This window comes from Bos javanicus, chromosome 13, assembly GCF_032452875.1.
Source record: "Bos javanicus breed banteng chromosome 13, ARS-OSU_banteng_1.0, whole genome shotgun sequence".
NCBI classification, from domain to species: Eukaryota; Metazoa; Chordata; class Mammalia; order Artiodactyla; family Bovidae; genus Bos; species Bos javanicus.
In genome coordinates this window covers 52,161,637-52,182,172 of record NC_083880.1, presented here as the reverse complement: position 1 = coordinate 52,182,172, position 20,536 = coordinate 52,161,637, and the positions used below count along the sequence as shown (strand labels likewise).

The window sequence follows — 20,536 nt, the reverse complement described above, 5'->3', positions numbered from 1 at the left end:
TCACATTGACCTGGCCTTCATAGGGGTACCGGCAGAAGGACTCCTATATCGCCAGCCAAGGCCCTCTGTTCCACACAATTGAGGACTTCTGGCGAATGATTTGGGAGTGGAAATCTTGCTCTATCGTGATGCTAACAGAACTGGAGGAGAGAGGCCAGGTGAGTTCAAAAGATCCTGGGCTGTGGGAGACAAGCAACAGGCAGGGAGAGGGGGGGAAGCTAAGAGGATTTTTCTTTGATTTAATAAAATAGCCATTGCCCAGCCTCTTGGTATTTGAACAGTCAGCTTCTCTCAGGACTGGTCTGAGTTTCCATTCAATTCCCAAACCTCTCACTTCTGTTCTAAATACAGTCTCCTCATGGCTAGCTTTGTACCTGCTACACCCCACCTCCATGGGCAGAGCAGAGCTAGCAAGATGAGGGATACAGAGTCAGACTGCAGCTCCATCGGAGCTTGTGTGAAGTCCCTTAAGGAGCCTTCCAAGCCAGAGAAATTAACCAGAAGACTGATGGGAAGATGGGTCACCTCTTTGCCAACTGCCCAAAAGAAAACAATAGAATTTGAGAAATAAAAACAAGAAACTTACTTTTTAATTGGATGACAGAGAATAATATTATGGTTTCTTCATATATATCCAATAGCTAGTTCCATAGCACATTTGCTGACCTGTTTATATACCACATGCTTTTTTTCTTTTTCCAGAAGCAAGAAACTTACAAGTTACAGTCAATAACAAGGAAATCTTTTTTTAAAAGCCCTGAGTCAATTAAAAATTAGAATTGTCAGTGAACTCAGAATATGAAGGGACCTTAGAGGCCCCTAGGCCAGCTCACATTCAGTGTAGGAAATCTCAAACACATTCCTGAGTCAGAACCTTGAAGCCTCTGCTGAGTACGTTCAATCTCAGGGGTCGCTCTTTCTCTGTCCACTTCCCACCCCACCTCTCCCAGTATTACAGAGAGGCCCAGTCTTTGTTCAGATAGTGCTTATTATGTTCACACTCTCTCTGCTGTGGATGACAGTGCAGTAAATGGTTGCTTCATGACGCCTTAGCAGTGGGCACAATCGAGAGAACAAGCAGAAGAGGCCAGCAAGGGCCCTGGGGAGAAGGTCCTTCTAAGCCAGAGTGAAGAGTTTGAATTTTGTAAAGCAGTTTAAGAACCCTTGACAGTCTCAGATTTGTAAGTTTTTTAGAATCTCTCTGACTGCAGTTAGAAGGACACATTAGAAAAGAGCAAGCCAAAAGCAGAGAGGACGCTGCCACAGGGATGCTACTGGACTGAACTGGGCCTGGGGAGCGGGGATTTAAACACATTTTTTATGTTAATTGTTCCAAACCACATCATTCCCATTCTGTACTTGGACAGTTTGTTTATTTTAACCTTGATACAGGCTTTGTATCTGCTTACCTGATGTTCTGATTTGTCAAGATTTTCTTCAAATTTAATCATTTAAATTTGAAAGATTTCTCTTCCTGGATTTGTATCATGTACCTAATCAACAGACATACATAATAGATCTTTGATCTTCCTCTATCATTAATAACAATACTGATGAGGTGAGAAATTTGGGGGAAGTGTACACCTGTGTAATAAAGGCCAGTTGGGGGATGAACTCCTTTATTGTCAGGAATGAGGTGCAGTATCCTGACTCTCTCTGATAAGCTGTGATGGAATATGCAAATAGGGACCTACATGCCACACTTCTGCCTCCTGGATCTGTGGCAGTCAGATGCAAAGAGTAGGCAGAAAATGCTGGAGTGACAAGCACATTCTCTGTCCACTGCCCCGTAATAAAAAGTGGCCCAGTGAATACCTCAGACTCTGTCTAGTCAGATTTTTCAGGCTTTTCCATCCTTGAAGCAGACCTAGTAAGAGTACAGGGCAGAGAGGCAGGAAACATTTCTTACGGGTAGAGGTGGGGAGAAGGGGGGCATGCACACACTGGTCTCAGGTGGTGCGGCCCATTCCCCCCTGCCTACTAGCGCTGTGCCTTGTGCTCTGTCTTAGGGCCAGTGAAACAGAAGCTTCTGAAATGGATCAGTACAGGTTATAGTAACATTCTTTACCAGCCTCATTGGCCTCTGAGAGAAAATTTTACTTTATGTTCCACCTCCCATTCGTCTTGTCAGGTGTAGCTCTCAAGAGATACTAACACAATAAGCCTAAATGAGACAGTGAAGAGTGTCTCCTTTAAGACCACTCCCCACCCCCAGTTTAAATTCCCAGAGAAAACATCTGATCCAAAAATGTAAATTCTGTATATATTAAAATTCCAAAGGAATTAAAACCAAAAATTCTCTTCTCCCTGTTTTATTTTTCTCCATCATTTTAACTATAATGGTCCACCAAGATGTTTGGTAAGGCCTGAATTCCCTCATCAGCTGCAGCTTGGACCATGATCAGAGCAGTCCTAGCAGTTTCTGCATGGGGTCAACTCAACCCAAGGACACATTCTACTTCTCCAGAGAGACAATAAAACACGATCGCATCAGACCCCAGCCCACAGAGTTCTGTATCCCCATCACTGTTGTCAGCCCTAGACTGTAGCAAGAGACTTAGTGCTATGTAGTGGAAGGAAGGTAAACAAAGACAGCAGGAGAAAAGACTGAAAAACTTCTCTGTTTCCACTTCTTTGGGGATTCCAATACCTAGAGTCCATAACCCGACAATGTAAATTTTAGATTACATAGTTTGCAAGTTTCCAAGCATTCATCTACTAGACTTCAACACCTACTCCTCATTTCTGATCTCTCATCCAGTGATGACTCCAACACCTGGCTTGCTGCCCCTTTTTTGGTTCCTGTTCCTGTCTCTGTTCTTGGAGGCCAATGTTTATATGTGGGTGATCCATCTACCTTTGTCTTTCAGCTTCTCAGCTTCCTCATCCTTCTAGGCTTGAGTCCTCTGGGAACTACTTCAGTCAAGGTCACCAGTGACTGCCATCTTGACAATCCAAAAGTTACTTCTCTTTTCTTATCTTTCTGGTTCCTTTGTAGCAGTTCCTTTGTACGCCAACACACACTCCATCCTCAGAACACTTTTTTCCCTTGACTTCCATGATGTCACTCCTGTACTCACTGGCCTGGAAGCTCCTTTGCTATTCTTTTGTGACTTCCTCCTCCTCTGAATGACCTCTAATTATTGGAGTGTCCAACACTGAGGCCTTAACCCACTTTTGTTCCCTTTTGACACACTTCCTTGGGGATCTCATCCAGTTCTGTGGCTTTAAATACTACCTATATGCCAGGAACTCTCACATCTATGCCTCTAGCCCAATTACCCCCTCCCCCCCACCTTCCCAGTTGTTTGGATTCGATCCCTTGATTGGAAAGATCCCCTGGAGAAGGAAATGGCAACCCACTCTAGCACTCTTGCCTAGAAAAATCCTATGGACAGAGCAGCCTGGCAGGCTATAGTCCATGGGGTTGCAAGAGTTGGACATGACTTAGCAAATAAACCACCAGCATTCCCAGCTGTTGACCACATAGCTATGTAATATCTTCTCATGGGTGTCTGTTAAAAATCCCAAACTTCATATGCCCCAAATAAAATTTGGTTTCCTCCTTTCCTTCACACTGGTTCATTCCATCCTTACCCATCTCAGTACACTGTACCACCTTTCACCCAGATGCTCATATCAGAAGTCTAGGAGTTACCTTTATTCCTCTCCTTTTCTTACTCTTCACAACCAGTCTGTCACTGAGTCTTGACATAGGCTGAGTATTATATTCACTTCTCTTCAGTGTAACTCCTGTCACCCCAATATAGACAATCATCTCTCTCCTCCATCACTTAAGTAGCCTGGCAGCCAGTCCACCTACTCCCATTCCCATCCCCTTTTAGCCATTTTTCCACATGGAGGCCAGCATGTTTTTGAAAATATAAATCTAAATATATCATTCCTTGTTTAAAAATCCTCTTTAAGCTTCCTTATCTTGAGGGAAAATCTACCCATGCGTACAAAAGTTAGAAACTTTTCCTGAGGTATCCACTCCAAGACTTGAATTGGGTCCTTCTTCCTCTCTGTTTCCATTGCTTCTTTTAGGTCTTCTAGTTGCCATTTTCCCTCATCCCCTTTGGCCCTCACATGCAGAGTGGAGCTTGGGTTCTGAGATGAGTCTTAGCCTCTACTCCTTGAGAGCAGGGTCCCATATTTGTCAGCCTTGCATTCCCCAACTCAGCTCTCATGTCTCCATTCTCAGCAGGACACCAAGGCATGTTAGCCTTGGGAAACAGTGGGTACTGGCACTGCTGGCCCCTGCTCTGGATTCTCTTACAGCTCTTTTTGCCATACGTCTCCCCACACCCTTGAGCGGCACCATGGGAGTCAAGTCCCATTTAAGCCCCACCTGATTCTTCTGTTTCTGTTGTGGAGCCCACACAGAAGCTAAATTCAGTAAGCCTTCACCTGGCTGAGTAGGATAATTTCCTGCCATTGGTCCAACATCTAAAATCACCTTATGTGCCTTCTCTTTATCTTATATCATTCCTTAAATCCTATCCCCAGAAGTGTGCTTGTTTTTTCTCAGCACATGATACCTGCTTCCCCGGAGTAGCTGTGTCACCTTGACATTCACCCTACAATAGCACTAATCTGATTTTTCGAGCCTGCCACAGATAATCATGGCAGATTGTCCCCATTAGTCAGCCTGCTCTGGCTACATGCTTTCACTGTTGACCAACTCTTTGTCCATAGTTTGAAGAGGGAACTTTTTTTTTTTTTTTGCCATGCCACAAAGCTAGCGGAATCTTAGTTCCCCAACCAGGGATCAAACCTGTGCCCCCTGCTGTGGGAGCATGGAATTCTATCTGCTGGACTACCAAGGAACTCCCTGAAGAGGGGACTCTTGATGGTTCAGTGGTACATCCCTGGGAGTCCTCCTTCCAGGCTGCCCCTTTTCTTCTCTGTTATGCCTCTTTGCCTAAACTAAGAAGATCTAAAATATCTGAAGGCTGTTAAGTATGGAACCTTAATAATTTCTTCTTGTCATAGTGTGATTCTGGCTCCTATAGTCTGTTGCTGTCAAGCCCTTTGTATCTTAGTATTTCTAATGGTTTTAAAGCCCAGTCTTTAGTTCTGACTGATAAACTGTATAAAGGTAGTGTTGGGAAGGAACTGTGATAGCAAAACTCATTCTGCCCATGAATCCCTGAAAACCAGCATAGTCTCATTTAAGGTGAGCCTTAATTAAGGGTTTTGGTTTTTCAAAACTTAAAATTAGGTTTGACTTTTCTAAAACTGTTCTGTTGAAGAGAGGGTCCAGAGCTCTGACTCTCAGGGTATCCCCAGGGCTCCTAGTCACATATTGAAAAGCACTGCTCTATGGCATTTCCTTGATCCACCACTTTAATAATCCTGTGTTTTAAAATGAGCTAAGGGTCATTTATAAAGGGGGTAATGAATGATCACACATATGAAAAGCAAGTCATTAAGGGACTTCCCTGGTGGTTCAGTGGCTAAGACTCTGAGCTCCCAGTGCAGGGGGCCTGGTCAGGGAACTGGATCCCACATGCTGCAAATAAATATCTCTTGTGCCGCAACTAAGACCCAGCACAGCCAAATAAATATTTTTTAAAGTCATTAAATTGGACTTTTAATATTGATTTTATTTGGACTGAGAAACTGTTGGTGATTTTTATTTTTGTATTTAATTTTCCCAGATCTTTCCTAGTGAACATAGAGCATAGAGTATATTTATGGCTGAGTATCTTTAAATTGTCAACAGGATCTAGGATATCGCCTAAAATGCTCTAAAAAAAGGACAGCATAACTGTTATTTTGTTTATGTATTTATACCCTGGCTTGTTCTATAGACATTAAAAGTCATTTACCAGATACTTACTGCTTACATACTAAGTTACTTCAGTTATGTCCAACTCTTTTCGACTCTATGGTCTGTAGCCCCCTAGGCTCCTCTGTCCATAGGATTCTCCATGCAAGAATACTGGAGTGGGATGCTAGCCCTCCTCCAGGGCCTCTTCCCAACCCAGGGATCTAACCTGTGTCTCATATCTCCTGCATTGCAGGCGTGTTCTTTACCACTAGCACCACCTGGGGCCCTGATACTTACTGAGAACCTACTAGATGCAGGCAGTGTGCAAGGTGCTGTAGAAGGAACTGAGCCAGGTGCAAGCAGAGACAACGCAGTAAACCAGCTTGTGCTAACAAGAACAGAAACACAAGAACTAGCGATTGTAAGGTGCCACTGCAGAGAGTTGAAGAGGCGAGGGATGAAAACACACTGTGGACCGGGCTCTGAAGCGCCATAGCTGGTGCTTTTTTCTGGGTTAGCAATCTGACGTGTATAAGCAACTACAAATGTGGCAGCACCTCAAGAGGGTCGGGGGGAGAAGAAATCGGAACAAAGATATTCACTCCTCCTCTCCCTCCACCCTGCCATTAAACGTTAGATGCAGCTATGAGCTGATGGTCAGAAGTCTTCATAAATCCTGTCAGTGTTGCAAATTAGACTATAAATAAGTAACAGTAAAAGGTTAAGTGATTATCTCTTAAGTGATTGGTAGACTTAAGTTGTTAAATATGGATGTCCTGCTGAGGATCAGAAGTTAATTACAGTGATGGTAAGTAATAGAATGACCCTGAGTTTTTGATACCTTGGGGAAGAAGTGTGTTGGTGTAAGAAGGACTGTATTGAGAGGAGCAGTCTGCTCATAGAGCAGCCCTGCTTTTACCACATGTGGTATTCTCAGCCTCTCACCTCTCCCATTTGTCCCCCAGGAGAAATGTGCCCAGTACTGGCCCTCTGATGGACTGGTGTCATATGGAGACATCACAGTGGAGCTGAAGAAGGAGGAAGAATGTGAGAGCTATACCGTCAGAGACCTCCTGGTCACCAACACCAGGGTAAGATGCCTGATGGGTGGGCTCCTCCCATAGGGAAAGCAGGGTTGCACCTACCTCTCTGATCCTCCTTCCTCCCAAGGAGAACAAGAGCCGGCAGATCCGGCAGTTCCACTTCCATGGCTGGCCTGAAGTGGGCATCCCCAGTGATGGAAAGGGCATGATCAGCATCATTGCAGCCGTGCAGAAGCAGCAGCAACAGTCAGGGAACCACCCCATCACCGTGCACTGCAGGTACGCCCACCCCAGCCCTCAGGGAGAAGAGAGAAAAAGACACAAAAGGCAGGCATAGGGGCGAGATGGGAGCCTCTATCAGACTCTGATGAAAGCCAGGCAAGAGTGGGATGTTGGTGAGACATGGCAATCAAGTTTGATGACTAGGACAGGCCCAGATGATAAGAGAAGATCTTGGAGTTTGAACTCGACACTTCCAGTGCTAGGGAACAACAGTCTCTAAGTTAAGATGCTGGGCAGGAAATAGTGCTGGGGAAGGGGAACAAAGGGGAGACCGACAGTAGGGAAGACCAGCTGCGCAACATGGGAAGGCCTGCCTCCTTAAGAAACATAGGAAAAGAGAAAAGGGCAACGATTTAGAGAACAGTTTGAAGAAAAATGAATAAGACATAGTTGTGAAAAAGAGGGGTGTCCTAGCCTGGCTATAGTTATGCTGGTGTCACTGACAGAAGAAAGATAGTATGAGAACTCATGGGGGAGGGAGTGGATTTAGTTTGGGGCACATTGTTTGAGACTGCATTTTAGAAATAAAATTTTACCATGTGTTTGTATTGCTTTTATAATTGGGAGAAGGGAATCTCTCTTAAAGGGGAAGAAAGTATATATTTAAAATTTCTGCACATTTGTTCTGAAGATAAAATAATGAGCAAAGGAACTTCTAGAAATGACCCAGTAGATGTTCTTCAGATGGCCACAATGAAATTGTAATTACGAGAATTGAAGCACTATTTATAATAGTAAAAGATGGTAGGGACTTCCCTGTTAGTCCAGTTGTTAAGACTCCATGCTTCAACGCAGGGGACACATGTTCATTCCCTTGTCAGGGAACTAAGATCCCACATGCCACACTGCACAGCCAAAAAAAAAATTTTTTTTAAAGATGGTAAATAATCTGAACATATTAATAAGGGACTGGTTCCATAAGCTCTGATACATCTTATACTACAGAGCTTCAGAAAATTAATTAGAATCTGTTTATGTACTGGTTTGGAATAGTCCTCTAGATTTATTGTTTAGTGAGGAAAGCAGTGGGAGACAGAAAAAATACATGTGGTATATGCATAAATTATCTTTGGAAGGACACACAAGGACTTGATGACATTGGTTGTTTCCCAGGAGGAAACTGAAAGGATGGAGAAATGGCGTAGGAAGGAGACTTTATATGTTTTGAACCTTTTGAAATTTGAGCTGTGCTAATTTATTACACATACAAAAATAAATCATTCAAAAAAACATTTATAAGAAGAAAAAGTGGCAAAGTATATCAGCTGATACCATTTGACAGTAAACATGAAAAGATGCTAATTTTTTTTTTTAAAGATGCTAATTCTTATTAGCAATATGAGAAATGGAGATGAAAACATGGCTTTTAGCCCATTGGATTGACAAATTAAAAGGATTCCTTGACTTCGAAAAACACTTCCTTGCCCACACTTTTCAGTGTCCCATGCTCCTCTCTCCCTTGGTCACCCTCTCTTGGCTAACCCCAGATTCTCTAGCTACCTTGCACCACGCAGGTGTGATGAGTGTATCTCTTTGTTACAGTGCGGGGGCAGGACGGACAGGGACCTTCTGTGCCCTGAGCACAGTCCTGGAACGGGTGAAAGCAGAGGGGATTTTGGATGTCTTCCAGACCGTCAAGAGCCTGCGACTGCAGAGGCCACACATGGTCCAGACACTGGTATGCTACCCTGCCTATTTATCCATGCCACCACACACCATCCACAGCTCCTCTCTGCCAGAGCCAGCTCAGGGGGAGGCTGTTCTGAGGGGCCTATCTGGTAGAGAGAAGGCTGTGTAACCACAGACTCATTCTTCCTCAAGGTGCCTCAGAAAAACAGAATAAGCTTTGGGAGGCAGGAGAGCGTTGGGGGCATAGCCTAGCCCCATACCAGTAAGAGATGCTAGTGGCCTCAGTGCAGACTAGAAGGGGTGCCTGTCAGGGCTCTTCACTTCTCCACAGGTCTGAGATGGGGAGAACTCAGGACTACCTCCTTTCCTCAGCTCCCTTTCAGCAGTTCTCTTGACAGTCTAGATGACCAGTAAGCACTGCGTATGTGCTCGGATGTGAACTCACGTCTGACCTCTGAAGGGCTAGGACCACCATCTGCACCTCCAGTCTCTGCTTTCTGGAGAAGGTGGCTTCACTCAGCCCAGAAAAGAATGCTGTCAGAATTCTGCAGGCAGGCAGATCAGGGTTCAGGTGGAAATGCAAAAGTGCTTATTAATTTTCCATTTTTTAAAGAACGGGTTTGTCAGGAGCTGCAGATATATTGCTCTCTTCAGTAACCCTGGCCTTTTCCCCCAACTTTCACTCTGCAGGAACAGTATGAGTTCTGCTACAAGGTGGTGCAGGAATATATTGACGCATTCTCAGATTATGCCAACTTCAAGTGAGAGGCAATGAGGCCCCGTGGACAGGAGAATTGCCTTTAATATTTTGTAATATTCTGTTTTGTTAATATACCCTAAATTGTGTATATATCTTACAACTGTTTTAGAAATTGGTACATAGGCTTCTATTACCTATTAGGTGGAGATTTTATATGTAAATGTGTTAGCACTGATAGTCCTTTTTCCAATGTTTTATTGGGGAATTAAATAGTGTGATGTTTGGATTGATATCATGAAATCCTCTGCCTGGAAATTGGGCTTGATTGTTCTTTGGTTTATATCAATACATGTTTTCCTAAAGAAGAAACACAAAACTCATTCCAGGTAGCTAGGCATTAACTAAGAAAAAAAAGCACAAAGTTATTAGAGCTCTTGAGGAAATCGGTTGTCCCAGTGCCCCCAGTCAGACCACTGTCCCCTCCTGCTCTGTAAATAATCTCTCCCCTCTCTACCCTTGACCCCTTCTCATACCGCCCATATCCCACCATGGGGAGTAAAGGGACCAGAGTGGTATCTCTGGCACCACACTAGGGATTATCAGGTAATAAAAGCTTTGACTCCCTGAGGAATGTCTCTCCCTTTGTGTGGGCCGGGGCAGTCACACCAGGGCTGGGTTCTCCTGCGCCACTCCTAGCCCACTGTTACCCATCTGTCTTAGCTGGCTGCAGAGAGGGCACAGTCTGCCTTTTTTCCAATATACACAGTCCCTCTACCTCTTAGGTAGCTGCCACACCCTTCTTTCACTCCCAGAATATCTTTGGTGCAGTCGTCCTAGCCAGCCTCACTCCCTAGGGAAGATAGCCTGAGTCCTCGCTCTTTCCCTGAGTGCAGGGGCATGGAGGAGAGGGGTGGCTTGGCTTTGGGCTCTGGATCAGTTTGACCTCTCTAGTCCTTGGTGCTCTGCTGCAGAACTATCTGGATCATGTCACTTTGTCCAGAGTAAGTATTTATATCCTCATTTATTGTGTTAAACAACTTCCATTTCCTTACATATCTGTCCTCATTTCCAGAACTCTTGCATAGAAGTGCCTCAGATCCAGAGGTCACGATGGTGAAAGTCTAGATCCCAGTTTGAGTTTGAGCATAACCTGTCAGAGTGTGTTAAATAAAATGGATGCATAAAAAGGAGGAAAAGATCAGCAGAGCAGCTGATCAGAGGGCCTCAGATTCCAGGCACACGTTGAACATCCATTTTGTTTATTTCTCATGTAACAGTCTGCCCAGTCTAGAGACCCAGTATCCTCATCTCATGGTCCCAGAGACCCTTAGGCCGTTGTTCTCATCCTGATAGTTGAGGTTACTGTTTTTTCCCATGGAGAAGCAAAAAGAGCATGGGTAAGCAATTTCATTTTTAAGGACATGAAATAAAAATTGCACTTTCCACTTCCACTCATACCCTATTGGCTAAACCCTAGTTGTAAGCCCACACTTGAGCTACAAAGGGCACTGGGAAATGTGGTCTTTAGTTGAGGGCAGAGCTGGGAGGGCATGTCTGTAGTCTCTTTTCTTTATGATCAGCCCCTCACAGGAACAGGAGAAGAAACCAGTTGCCATGACTGTAAGTGCAGGGCTGACAAAGCCTTGCAGCCCTCAGGGCATTTCTTGAGGAACCAGGGGCACCTTGGGGGCTGTCAGAAGTGAAAGGTAGCACTCCAGCCTGGCCCATGGAGGAATGCTCAGAGATCAGTGGTGCCATGCTTCCGGGAGTAGGTAGCACTTAAACTGGACCTGAGAGATGCTAGAAGCTCAGATGAGTGAAAAGGAAAGGTCAGCGGAGCAGCTGATCAGAGGGCCTCAGATTCCAGGCAAACAAAGATGCACTAAAGATGGGACCCAAGTTCCCCCCACATATTCAGGATGTCTGCAGGGAGCAGGGGCCGCCACAAGAGATCACCTTCTGAAAGCTTGCATGAGGTAAGTCATATAAGTCGGTACATGTACTCTGGGCTTCCTATAGGAAGCAAGGAACTGTAAGGGATGATAAAAGTCAATAGGTTTATAAGAAGTGGGAATAAATTAAGCAAAGACAAAAATCTCAAGAATTTCTGTTGAGGGGTGCCATGCTTGGGAAGGAAATCCGTCTCTTTGCGTACTACCTGTTGGTGCCTCTGTGTGATCATGTCCAAGCCCATGGAAGAGGGCAAGCCTTGGGGTCAGCAAGCCATACAGTGAACATATCCCCAGGTTGCTAAACAGACATCTTCAAGTGGGAGTTATCCAAGCCCTTTGTTCCCCTTCTCCCTCATCGCTCCTTATCCACCTCTCTTTTCCTGCTATTCAGGGCTCACCTGGCATCAAGAGACATAAACCCGACAGGCTCAGAGGGAAGTGTATTGAGGCTCACGTGGCACAAATATGTGGGAAGGGCAGGGGAGCCCACTTCACCCAGTGCCTACCCCTCAGCCTGTCACCTGTGACCATGCGCAGCGCACTCCCCAAACCTGTGGGACCTGCTACACTCACAGAGACTTCACTTCATCAGATAGTCTCTGTGTTGGGTTTTCCTTCATCCTCTACCCCCACCCTCAGTTCACTCCCACACATTCTTTTTTTACCCCTTCATCCTCAGTGCTGAGCCCCAAGGATCCAGTCTTCCTGTGCACTAGCTCCCCCCTTGATGTAGTGACTGCCTTCCTCCACAGCCCCTTCCTCAGAGGTCAGGCATTACTGCAGTCTGTATTGTGGACCCTGAGCCTTTCTCCAGTCCTGAGCTTCCAGTCCACACACCCTGCTTCCTGCTGTGACTCCACAGGTTAGCCCAGAGGCAGCAGATCAGGCTTCCCACACTCAGGGGTTTGCCCAGTCACAATAGCCCACTGCCCTTTGTGCAGCCTCCAGCATCCTCTGCCCCCACCCATCCCAGTTCTACTGAGCACCAAAGCTACAGACCTCCCCACTACACACACACACTCACACTCTCCCCCCAATAGTTCTTGTGTTCCATTTTGTTCCTTACTGGGCACCAAAACTACAGACCTCCCTGCTACATACACACACACTCCCACAATAGTTCACACACGGCACCAAACCCAGACCTCCCCCCTACACACACACACACACACACACACACACACTCCCCCAATAGTGCCTATGTTGGCTTTTCTCCATTTTGTTCCTTACCATGGAGCATCCACTGCAGCCCTGTTGCCAAGACTCTAGCTAATGCTCTATCCTTCACCCAGGCCATCTGCTGAGGGGGAGGGGAGAAGGTGCCCCAGGGAGGGTGCCACTCTGCTGCTGCAGCACCTGAGCATTCAACTCAAAATTGCTTTTCCAGCTGACTACAGCAGCCCCCAGACTGGAATGATGTGGCCTCAGGGCTGAGTAGGAGTTAAGAGTTCAGTGGTGAACAAATGACTTTCTGTGTCCTGTTGAGAGGGATACAAGGATGAATTCTATTCCAGAATTTATAATCTGGAAGCAGACAGCAAATATTCCTAAAAGGCTGAGTATGTGGCCAGAGAGAAAGGGACCAGAGCTTCATGTTTGGATTTTTCAGGCACGATAACACTCAAATTACAGAAAAAATAAAGGCATTCCATTCTTCTTTTAAAATGAACACCAGGGCCTTTGAACAAAACATTTTGTAAACCCATACCAGAATTAAGCTAGTTTACTGAACTTAGTCATTTGCACTAAACCCACAAAGCAAATGTTTCCATTTGGTAATGCCAAAGAAAGGCAATGCCAAAGATGGTTCGAACAACATACAATTGCACTCATCTCACACGCTAGCACGGAGAAGGCAATGGCAACCCACTCCAGTACTCTTGCCTGGAGAATCCCATGGACAGAGGAGCCTGGTAGGCTACAGTCCATGGGGTCACTAAGAGTCAGACACGACTGAGCGACTTCACTTTCACTTTTCACTTTCATGTAATGGAGGAGGAAATGGCAACCCACTCCCGTATTCTTGCCTGGAGAATCCCAGGGACAGAGGAGCCTGTTGGGCTGCCGTCTGTGGAGTCACACAGAGTCAGACACAACTGACGTGACTTAGCAGCAGCAGCAGCAGCACACACTAGCAAAGTAATGCTCAAAATTCTCCAAGCTAGGCCTCAACAGTACGTGAACCTAGAACTTCAGATGTTCAAGCTGGATTTAGAAAAGGCAGAGGAACTAGAGATCCAATTGCCAACATCCATTGGATCATAGAAAAAGCAAGAGTTCCAGAAAAACATCTGCTTTATTGACTATGCCAAAGCCTTTGACTGTGTGGGTCCCAACAAACTGGAAAATTCTTCAAGAGACGGGAATACCTGACTACCTTACCTGCCTCCTGAGAAATCTGTATGCAGGTCAAGAAGCAACAGTTAGAACTGGACATGGAACAATGGACTGGTTCCAAATTGGGAAAGGAGTATGTCAAGGCTGTATACTGTCACCCTGCTTATTTAACTTACATGCAGAGTACATCATGGGAAATGCCAGGCTGGATGAAGCACAAGCTGGAATCAAGATTGCTGGAAGAAATATCAATAATCTCAGATATGCAGATGACACCACCCTTATGGCAGAAAGAAAAAGGAACTAAAGAACCTCTTGATGAAAGTGAAAGAGAAGACTGAAAACGCTGGTTTAAAACAACATTCAAAAAACTTAAGATCATGGCATCTGGTCACTTCATGGCAAATAGAAGGGGAAACAATGGAAACAGTGACAGACTTCATTTTCTTGGGCTCCAGAATCACTTCAGATGGTCACTGAAGCCATGAAGTTAAAAGACGCTTGCTCCTTGGAGGAAAAGCTATGACAAACCTAGACAACATATTAAAAAGTAGAGACATTACTTTGCCAACAAAGGTCCGTGTAGTTAAAGCTATGGTTTTTCCAGTAGTCACGTATGGATATGAGAGTTGGACCATAAAGCTGAGCACCGAAGAAGTGAGGCTTTTGAACTGTGGTGCTGGAGAAAAGACTTGAGAGTCCCTTGGACTGCAAGGAGATCAAACCAGTCAATCCTAAAGGAAATTAGTCCTGAATATTCATTGGAAGGAGTAATGTTGAAGCTGAAGCTCCAATACTTGGGCCACCTGATGTGAAGAGCTGATTCACTGGAAAAGACCCTGATGCTGGGAAAGATTGAAGGCGGGAGGAGAAGGGGACAACAGAGAATGAGATGGTTGGATGGCATCACCGACTCAACGGATATGAGTTTGAGCAGGCTCTGGAAGTTGGTGATGGACAGGGAAGCCTCATGGGGTCACAAAGAGTCGGACAGGACTGAGCGACTGAACTGAACAAAGCAAATGTTATCCTAAAAGTTTCTTGGTTAACCAATACATAAAGGGAAAAAGCCTGTTTCCCAAACAGTTTAACTTATTATACAGTCCAAATACTCATTTTTGGTAAGTCAGTTTGGAAATTGACCCATGCCCTCCTGCCTGGGCAGCAGAAGTCTAGGTACTCATGATGTCATCTCCCCCATCTTTGCCACAGGATTTAATGCACCTGCTCTCCTGATGACTGGCCACTGTGAATGCATAGCCTGACCCTACCCTTGCACTTGGTGTTCAAATTGCTGTCCAAAGAGAGATAGGCTATAACCCCATAAACTGGCCTCTGCCCCTCAGAGGCTGGTGGCTGGTGGCAGAAAGCTGAGCTGATGCAGACTAAGGCGGAAGCCTGTTTCTAGCATTCCAGGGCAGCTGTGCCCAATTCCATGAAATGGTCCTGGGTTGAGCACAGGATGAGGAGTGGTTGGAACCTTGAGAGGCAGAATTATTCCTACCACCTGCAGATAGACCCACAAAGGCCGCACTGCCCCTTTAACTGGGCTTGCTTGGAGGAGGGGCCATCTTGGAGGAGAGGGGATAGCTATGCCCCGCCCAAAGCTCCTTTCACTGGAGTGACCCGGCCCTGGTGTCCAGGTGTGAGGAGGATTATCCCACTCAACCCATTTTACAGGTGAGCAAACAAGCCCTCAGGAAGGGTGGTCATAGATCTCCTCAGACTTACTAACAAGCTGCTGGGCCCCTCCCTCTTCGGCCCCCAACCTTTCTACCAGGGAAAGCCCTGAGCTAGGTGGGATTCAGGGAGACCCCAGGAGTTGCCTCTCTTAGGGCCACCATTTGGTGTGTCAGAGAGGGCTGTGAAAGGTCTCTAGATCTAAGGGCAGGAGCTTGAGAAAGCAGCCAGGGAAGTGGATCGATGAGACCTCACGGACACAGGCCAGGCTGAAGAAAGAGTCCAATGATTTCAGATCCCTGGGAAGATGGGAGGAGGAGGCATCTGATGATCCCGGGGCCAGCAGCTGAACATACACTAGGAAGGGAAGAGGATTGGTGGCAAGCTGTCCCCCACCAAGACGTCATTGGGGCCTGTGGGCCCAGAGCAGGGGGTAGAATCACCTGCTCAATAAATCTTGGGGCTGCCTGGCTGGGTTCTGCTGCTGCCTGGAAGAGCCACCTGCAAGGAGCCACTTGGCCCACAGCCCTCCCCAGTGAGTGAAGAGCCACCCTCCCCCAGGCTGAGGCTTGTCCAGATGCAGCTCTCTTCTAGGTGCATGGCACGCTGCTCCTCTTCCCCCTCCCAAGCCCCTCTACCCCAGCCCATGCCCAGAAAAGCCCCCTTCATCTCTTGCCAGCAACACTATGCCTGTGCCCACTGCCTCTGGCGTGGCAGGGACAAAGGGTAGAAGCCCTTGGCCCTGTATCCACACACCCATTTCACATCCCCAATTGCCATGGAAGGAAGAGAAAGCAACTCACAAGGAAAAGGGTCTCCCAACATGGGGGGCGGGAGGGGGTGGGGGGCCCAAGTGCCTCCACACTGCTGCCTGTCTCTTGGACATCTCCCCTACACCCTCTCTAACTTCACTTCTAGGATCCCTGAGGAAAGAAAGGGTAGGCCTGCCATACTGGGGAGGGCCCTCAGCTGGCAAAGTCGGGAGACTGCCCCAGGGGCTCTGGGAGGTGGCTCGTTGCCAGGAGCCCTCAGAGTCCAGACCCCTGTAGTCCCGGGATAAGAAGCAATAACAGGATGAGAGAAGAACATTAGGAGACAATAAATCTGCCCTAGAAGTGTCAGTTGTCCAAGGGGACCCTGGAGGAAGAGGAAGGCGGTCTGTCTGGGAGTGCCAGACTCCAGTGCTGTCCACTGTCTATGGGAGCAGCCCTGCTATGGGCCACCTTTGGGCTAGGCCTCCTGCTGCTGCTGCTGCTGCTGACCACCTACCCTGGACCCTCAAAGGCTCAACACCGGTCCCACGGCTGGTACCCTGGAGGAAAACGAGCCTCCAGCTTACCCCGGGACCCTCAGCATCCTCCTAGGCCCCCAGGTAGGTGAAGAATCTCCCCAGCCTAAGTGGAAAGAAGAAGGTGCTGGCTGGGGTTCTTTCCCCTACCTCAAGCTTTGAGTGGGGGTGGGGGAAGGCAGGCTACAGCCTCAGTTCCCTTCTAAGAAAAGGTTCTGGGAACTGCAGCTCAAAGCCCAGGCCAAATTGCCCATACCCTCCCAAGTGATGCTCTGGCTTGGCCTGAGGACAGTGTGCCCTGGAAGAGCAGGACCATGACCCGGTGGCTCCTCCGTGGGAAGCAGCACCTGGTGCAGACACTGCTGATAAGTAAAGTGGAAGGCCCCCACCCTTGGCCACTACAGGGCCAGCTAAGAACTGAGGGGCTCGGGGGATGATACACCACTGAGATGCCTCCTGGTATAGCTAGCTGTGGGCGCCGTTATCTGATACTCCAGAATTCTCGACAATTTGATATACTAACAATTTATGATGATATGACAGTAACAATTTATGATGAGATGCCCCCTGTGTCCCTGCTGTTGGGCTTCCCTGATAGCTCAGTAGGTAAAGAATCTGTACGCCCAATGAGCTAGAAAACCCGCACGCTGAAACCTCTAAGAGGCAAGAGGCAACGACAGGACGTGGGAGTCGCAAAACGCGGTTGGCCGCTCCTGCGCAAGAAGCCAAGCTGGGAGAGGAGAAAGAAGGAATAGAAACAGGAGGGGCGGAGAAGAGGGGGCGGGTAAAGCCACAGTTCGGCGGTCAGGTGACCAGAACGTCCACTGGAATGACCGCCCCCTTCTGCAGACTGGACCCCGAGGGCCACGCCCCGCCGCTCTCCAATAAAGGTGTGAGACCCCTAAAGTTCTTGCATCGAGTTCTCTTTTTTTCTCCTCTCTCACCCCTGCTGACACTTCTCTCTTGGTCTCCTCTCTCCCTCATCCCTACTGCCTGCATGGGAGCTGGAGGGATGCGGGTCACGGACACGCGGGCGGGAGCCGACCCTGCGGAGGACAAGAGCCATGTTCCCGGCCCAGGGCGGAAGCAAAACTGCGGGCTCCACAGGGTTGGGGCGGAGCCCGCGGACTACACGTCCCGTGGTGCCCCGCGGCCACTTCCGGGTCCCCATGATTCCCTGCGGCGTGCCGGAGGCGGGGCCGTCTCGCCATGCTGCGCGCGCTGAGCACCCTGGGCGCGCGGCCCTTGGGCCGCCCTCCTGCCCAGTTTCTGCTCCTCGCGCGCGGCCGAAAAACCCGCCACGATCCGCCGGCCAAGTCCAAGATCGGGCGCGTGGCGACCCCGCCCGCCGTGGATCCTGCGGAATTCTTCGTGCTGACAGAGCGTTACCGGCAGTACCGCCAGACGGTGCGCGCCCTCAGGTATGTGTGATGGATGAGGAAGCGGCGCCCTCTGGCGTGTGTGTTAGTGCGGGCAGTTGAAAACAGTGCCGACCCTGGGCGCGTTTCCGTCCAGACAGGAGTTCGTGACCGAGGTGCGCAGGAAGGTGCACGAGGCCCGGGCCGGTGTCTTGGCAGAGCGCAAGGCGCTGCAGGATGCCGCTGAGCACCGCGAGCTGATGGCCTGGAACCAGGCGGAGAACCAGCGGCTGCATGAGCTGCGGTGAGTGGGGCAGGAGGCGGGGCGGGGCCGCCTGACCGGCCCCGAGACACCCAGCCACGCTCAGTCTGGGTCTCTCGCCCCTCCCAGGATGGCCAGGCTGCGGCAGGAGGCGCGGGAGCGGGAGCAGTGGCAAGCGGAGGAGGCGGCCCGGGAAGCCCGAGAGGCGGAGGCCTGGGCCCGGCTCAAGGAGCGGGAAGTGCTGCAGCTGCAGGTGGGCCGCGTCTCCAGACGGTGGGGCTGCTAGACCAGCGCGCGGTGAGCGGGGGCGGGAGATGCAGCTACACGCAGAGGGAAGAGAGTAGCCTTGAGTCTTGAGACGGGGCTCGCAGGTGAGGGTTTGGGAGAGGAGGCGTGCAGCGAGAGCGCCTGTCAAGTTGCCACTGCAGTATTCACGTGGCTAGACGGGGTCTGTGAGATGGCCTCCGCGTTTCCCTAGGAGTTTATACTTTGTCCTGAAGGTGAGAAAGTCACCGAAGCTTAAACGTTTTGGCGTGAGATAGCAGGTGTGAGACTTAAAAGCAGCGAGACCAATTAGCAGTGATCCAGAGACAATGGATGAGGCTTGATAGAGGGAGAAGGACGATTTGAGAGAGATTGAGAGACCTAGACAACTCTGAGACGGATTCCGCCCAGTGAAGTGTCACAGTTGGTGTGCCTGGGTTTTGGCCTAAGTGTTCAGGGAATGAGTGTCTTAAAACAAGGTGACAAATCTGCCTAATGTTCTTCCACTGGAACATCACCCGGGCGCTCAGAGAAGACCTAGGCGCCAGACATCTTTCCCATGGAAGAGCTGGAGCCCCTCCCTCAGTGAGCTAAAAGCCGGGAGGCTTGTTCTGGGGGCTCCCATTCAGCTGAATTTTCTCTTTTCCAATTCATTTCAGTTCAGTTGTGTCCAACTCTTTGCAGCCCCATGGACTGCAGTAAGCCAGGCTTCCCTGTCCATCACTAACTCCTGGAGCCTACTCAAACTCATGTCCATAGAGTCAGTGATGACATCCAACCATCTCATCCTCTGTCATCCTCCCACCTTCAATCATTCCCAGCATCAGGGTCTTTTCGTATGAGTCAGTTTTTTGCATCAGGTGGCCACAGTATTAGAGTTTCAGCTTCAGCATCACTCCTTCCAATGAATATTCAGGACTGATTTCCTTTAGGATGGACTGGTTGGATCTCCTTGCTGTCCAAGGGACTCTGAAGAGTCTTCTCCAACACCACAGTTCAAAAGCATCAATTCTTTGGAGCTCAGCTTTCTTTATAGTCCAACTCTCACATGCATATATGACTACTGGAAAAACCATAGCTTTGACTAGACAGACCTTTGTTGGCAAAGTAATGTCTCTGCTTTTTAATATGCTGTTTAGGTTGGTCATAAATTTTCTTAAAAGGAGCAAGTGTCTTTTAATTTCATGGCTGCAGCCACCATCTGCAGTAATTTTGGAGCCCCAAAAATAAAGTCTGACACTGTTTCCCCATCTATTTGCCATGAAGTGATGGGACCAGATACCATGATCTTAGTTTTCTGAATGTTGAGTTTTAAGCCAACTTTTTCACTCTCCTCTTTCACTTTCATCTTTTCCAATAGGAGGATGCAAAAAACTTCATCACCCGAGAGAATCTGGAGGCGCGGGTGGAAGAAGCTCTGGACTCCCCCAAGAGCTACAACTGGGCCGTCACCAGAGAGGGGCAGGTGGTCACGCCACAGCACAAGGGCTCCTGAGGTCCCAGTGAGGACAGTACCCACCCAGGGACCATGGAAAGAAAGGGGTTGGGCCTGATCTGAAATAAAGCAGTTGGTGTTTGTGATGAAGGAAAAGGTTCTACCTATTCCGGTGCAGGCTTCACTTTGGGGCCTCAGCTCCTGCCGCTTGGTCAGAAGCCCCACACATGCAGTACTGTCTTCTGCACCCATGTGCACCTCTCAGTAAAGCGCCAGGCCTGAGAAGTTTCTGTCTCACAGAGAAGCTTAGTCCCCTTGACAGCCAGGTTGTCTCCTGAGTATCCTCAAGATCAGTGGTTGGTATATTGCAGTCCTTGGACAAAATCTGGCCTATTGCTTGTTTTTGTGGATAAAATATATTGAAACACAGAGACTTCCCTGGTGGTCCAGTGGTTAAGAATCTGCCTTCCAGTGCAGAGGATGCAGGTTCAATCCCTGGTTGAGGAACTAAGATCCCACATGCTCAGGGC

General features: G+C 48.2%; 3 protein-coding genes across 11 annotated transcripts in view; all 3 read left to right on the top strand.

The window, feature by feature from the left end:
• The window catches only part of PTPRA (protein tyrosine phosphatase receptor type A), a 170,552-nt gene extending 160,822 nt beyond the window's left edge, over positions 1–9,730 (top strand). For all 9 annotated transcript variants that reach the window (XM_061436735.1, XM_061436733.1, XM_061436732.1 and 6 more), the window contains 5 exons: positions 24–158; positions 6,742–6,867; positions 6,947–7,098; positions 8,644–8,779; positions 9,421–9,730. In XM_061436735.1, the coding sequence (XP_061292719.1) occupies positions 24–158; positions 6,742–6,867; positions 6,947–7,098; positions 8,644–8,779; positions 9,421–9,495 (624 nt within the window). In that variant the 3' untranslated portion in view covers positions 9,496–9,730. The remainder of the gene's footprint in view (positions 1–23; positions 159–6,741; positions 6,868–6,946; positions 7,099–8,643; positions 8,780–9,420) is intronic.
• A 425-nt stretch (positions 9,731–10,155) lies between these two features.
• LOC133259358 (progonadoliberin-2) lies at positions 10,156–17,785 on the top strand. Its single transcript, XM_061436751.1, has 3 exons — positions 10,156–14,840; positions 14,932–16,771; positions 16,895–17,785. The coding sequence occupies exons 2-3, from the start codon at positions 16,597–16,599 to the stop codon at positions 17,122–17,124; spliced, it is 405 nt and encodes a 134-aa protein (XP_061292735.1). The 5' UTR covers positions 10,156–14,840; positions 14,932–16,596; the 3' UTR covers positions 17,125–17,785.
• Positions 17,786–17,867: 82 nt separating this feature from the next.
• MRPS26 (mitochondrial ribosomal protein S26) lies at positions 17,868–20,162 on the top strand. Its single transcript, XM_061436746.1, has 4 exons — positions 17,868–18,108; positions 18,203–18,349; positions 18,437–18,560; positions 19,932–20,162. The coding sequence occupies exons 1-4, from the start codon at positions 17,897–17,899 to the stop codon at positions 20,064–20,066; spliced, it is 618 nt and encodes a 205-aa protein (XP_061292730.1). The 5' UTR covers positions 17,868–17,896; the 3' UTR covers positions 20,067–20,162.
• Positions 20,163–20,536: the final 374 nt, after the last annotated feature.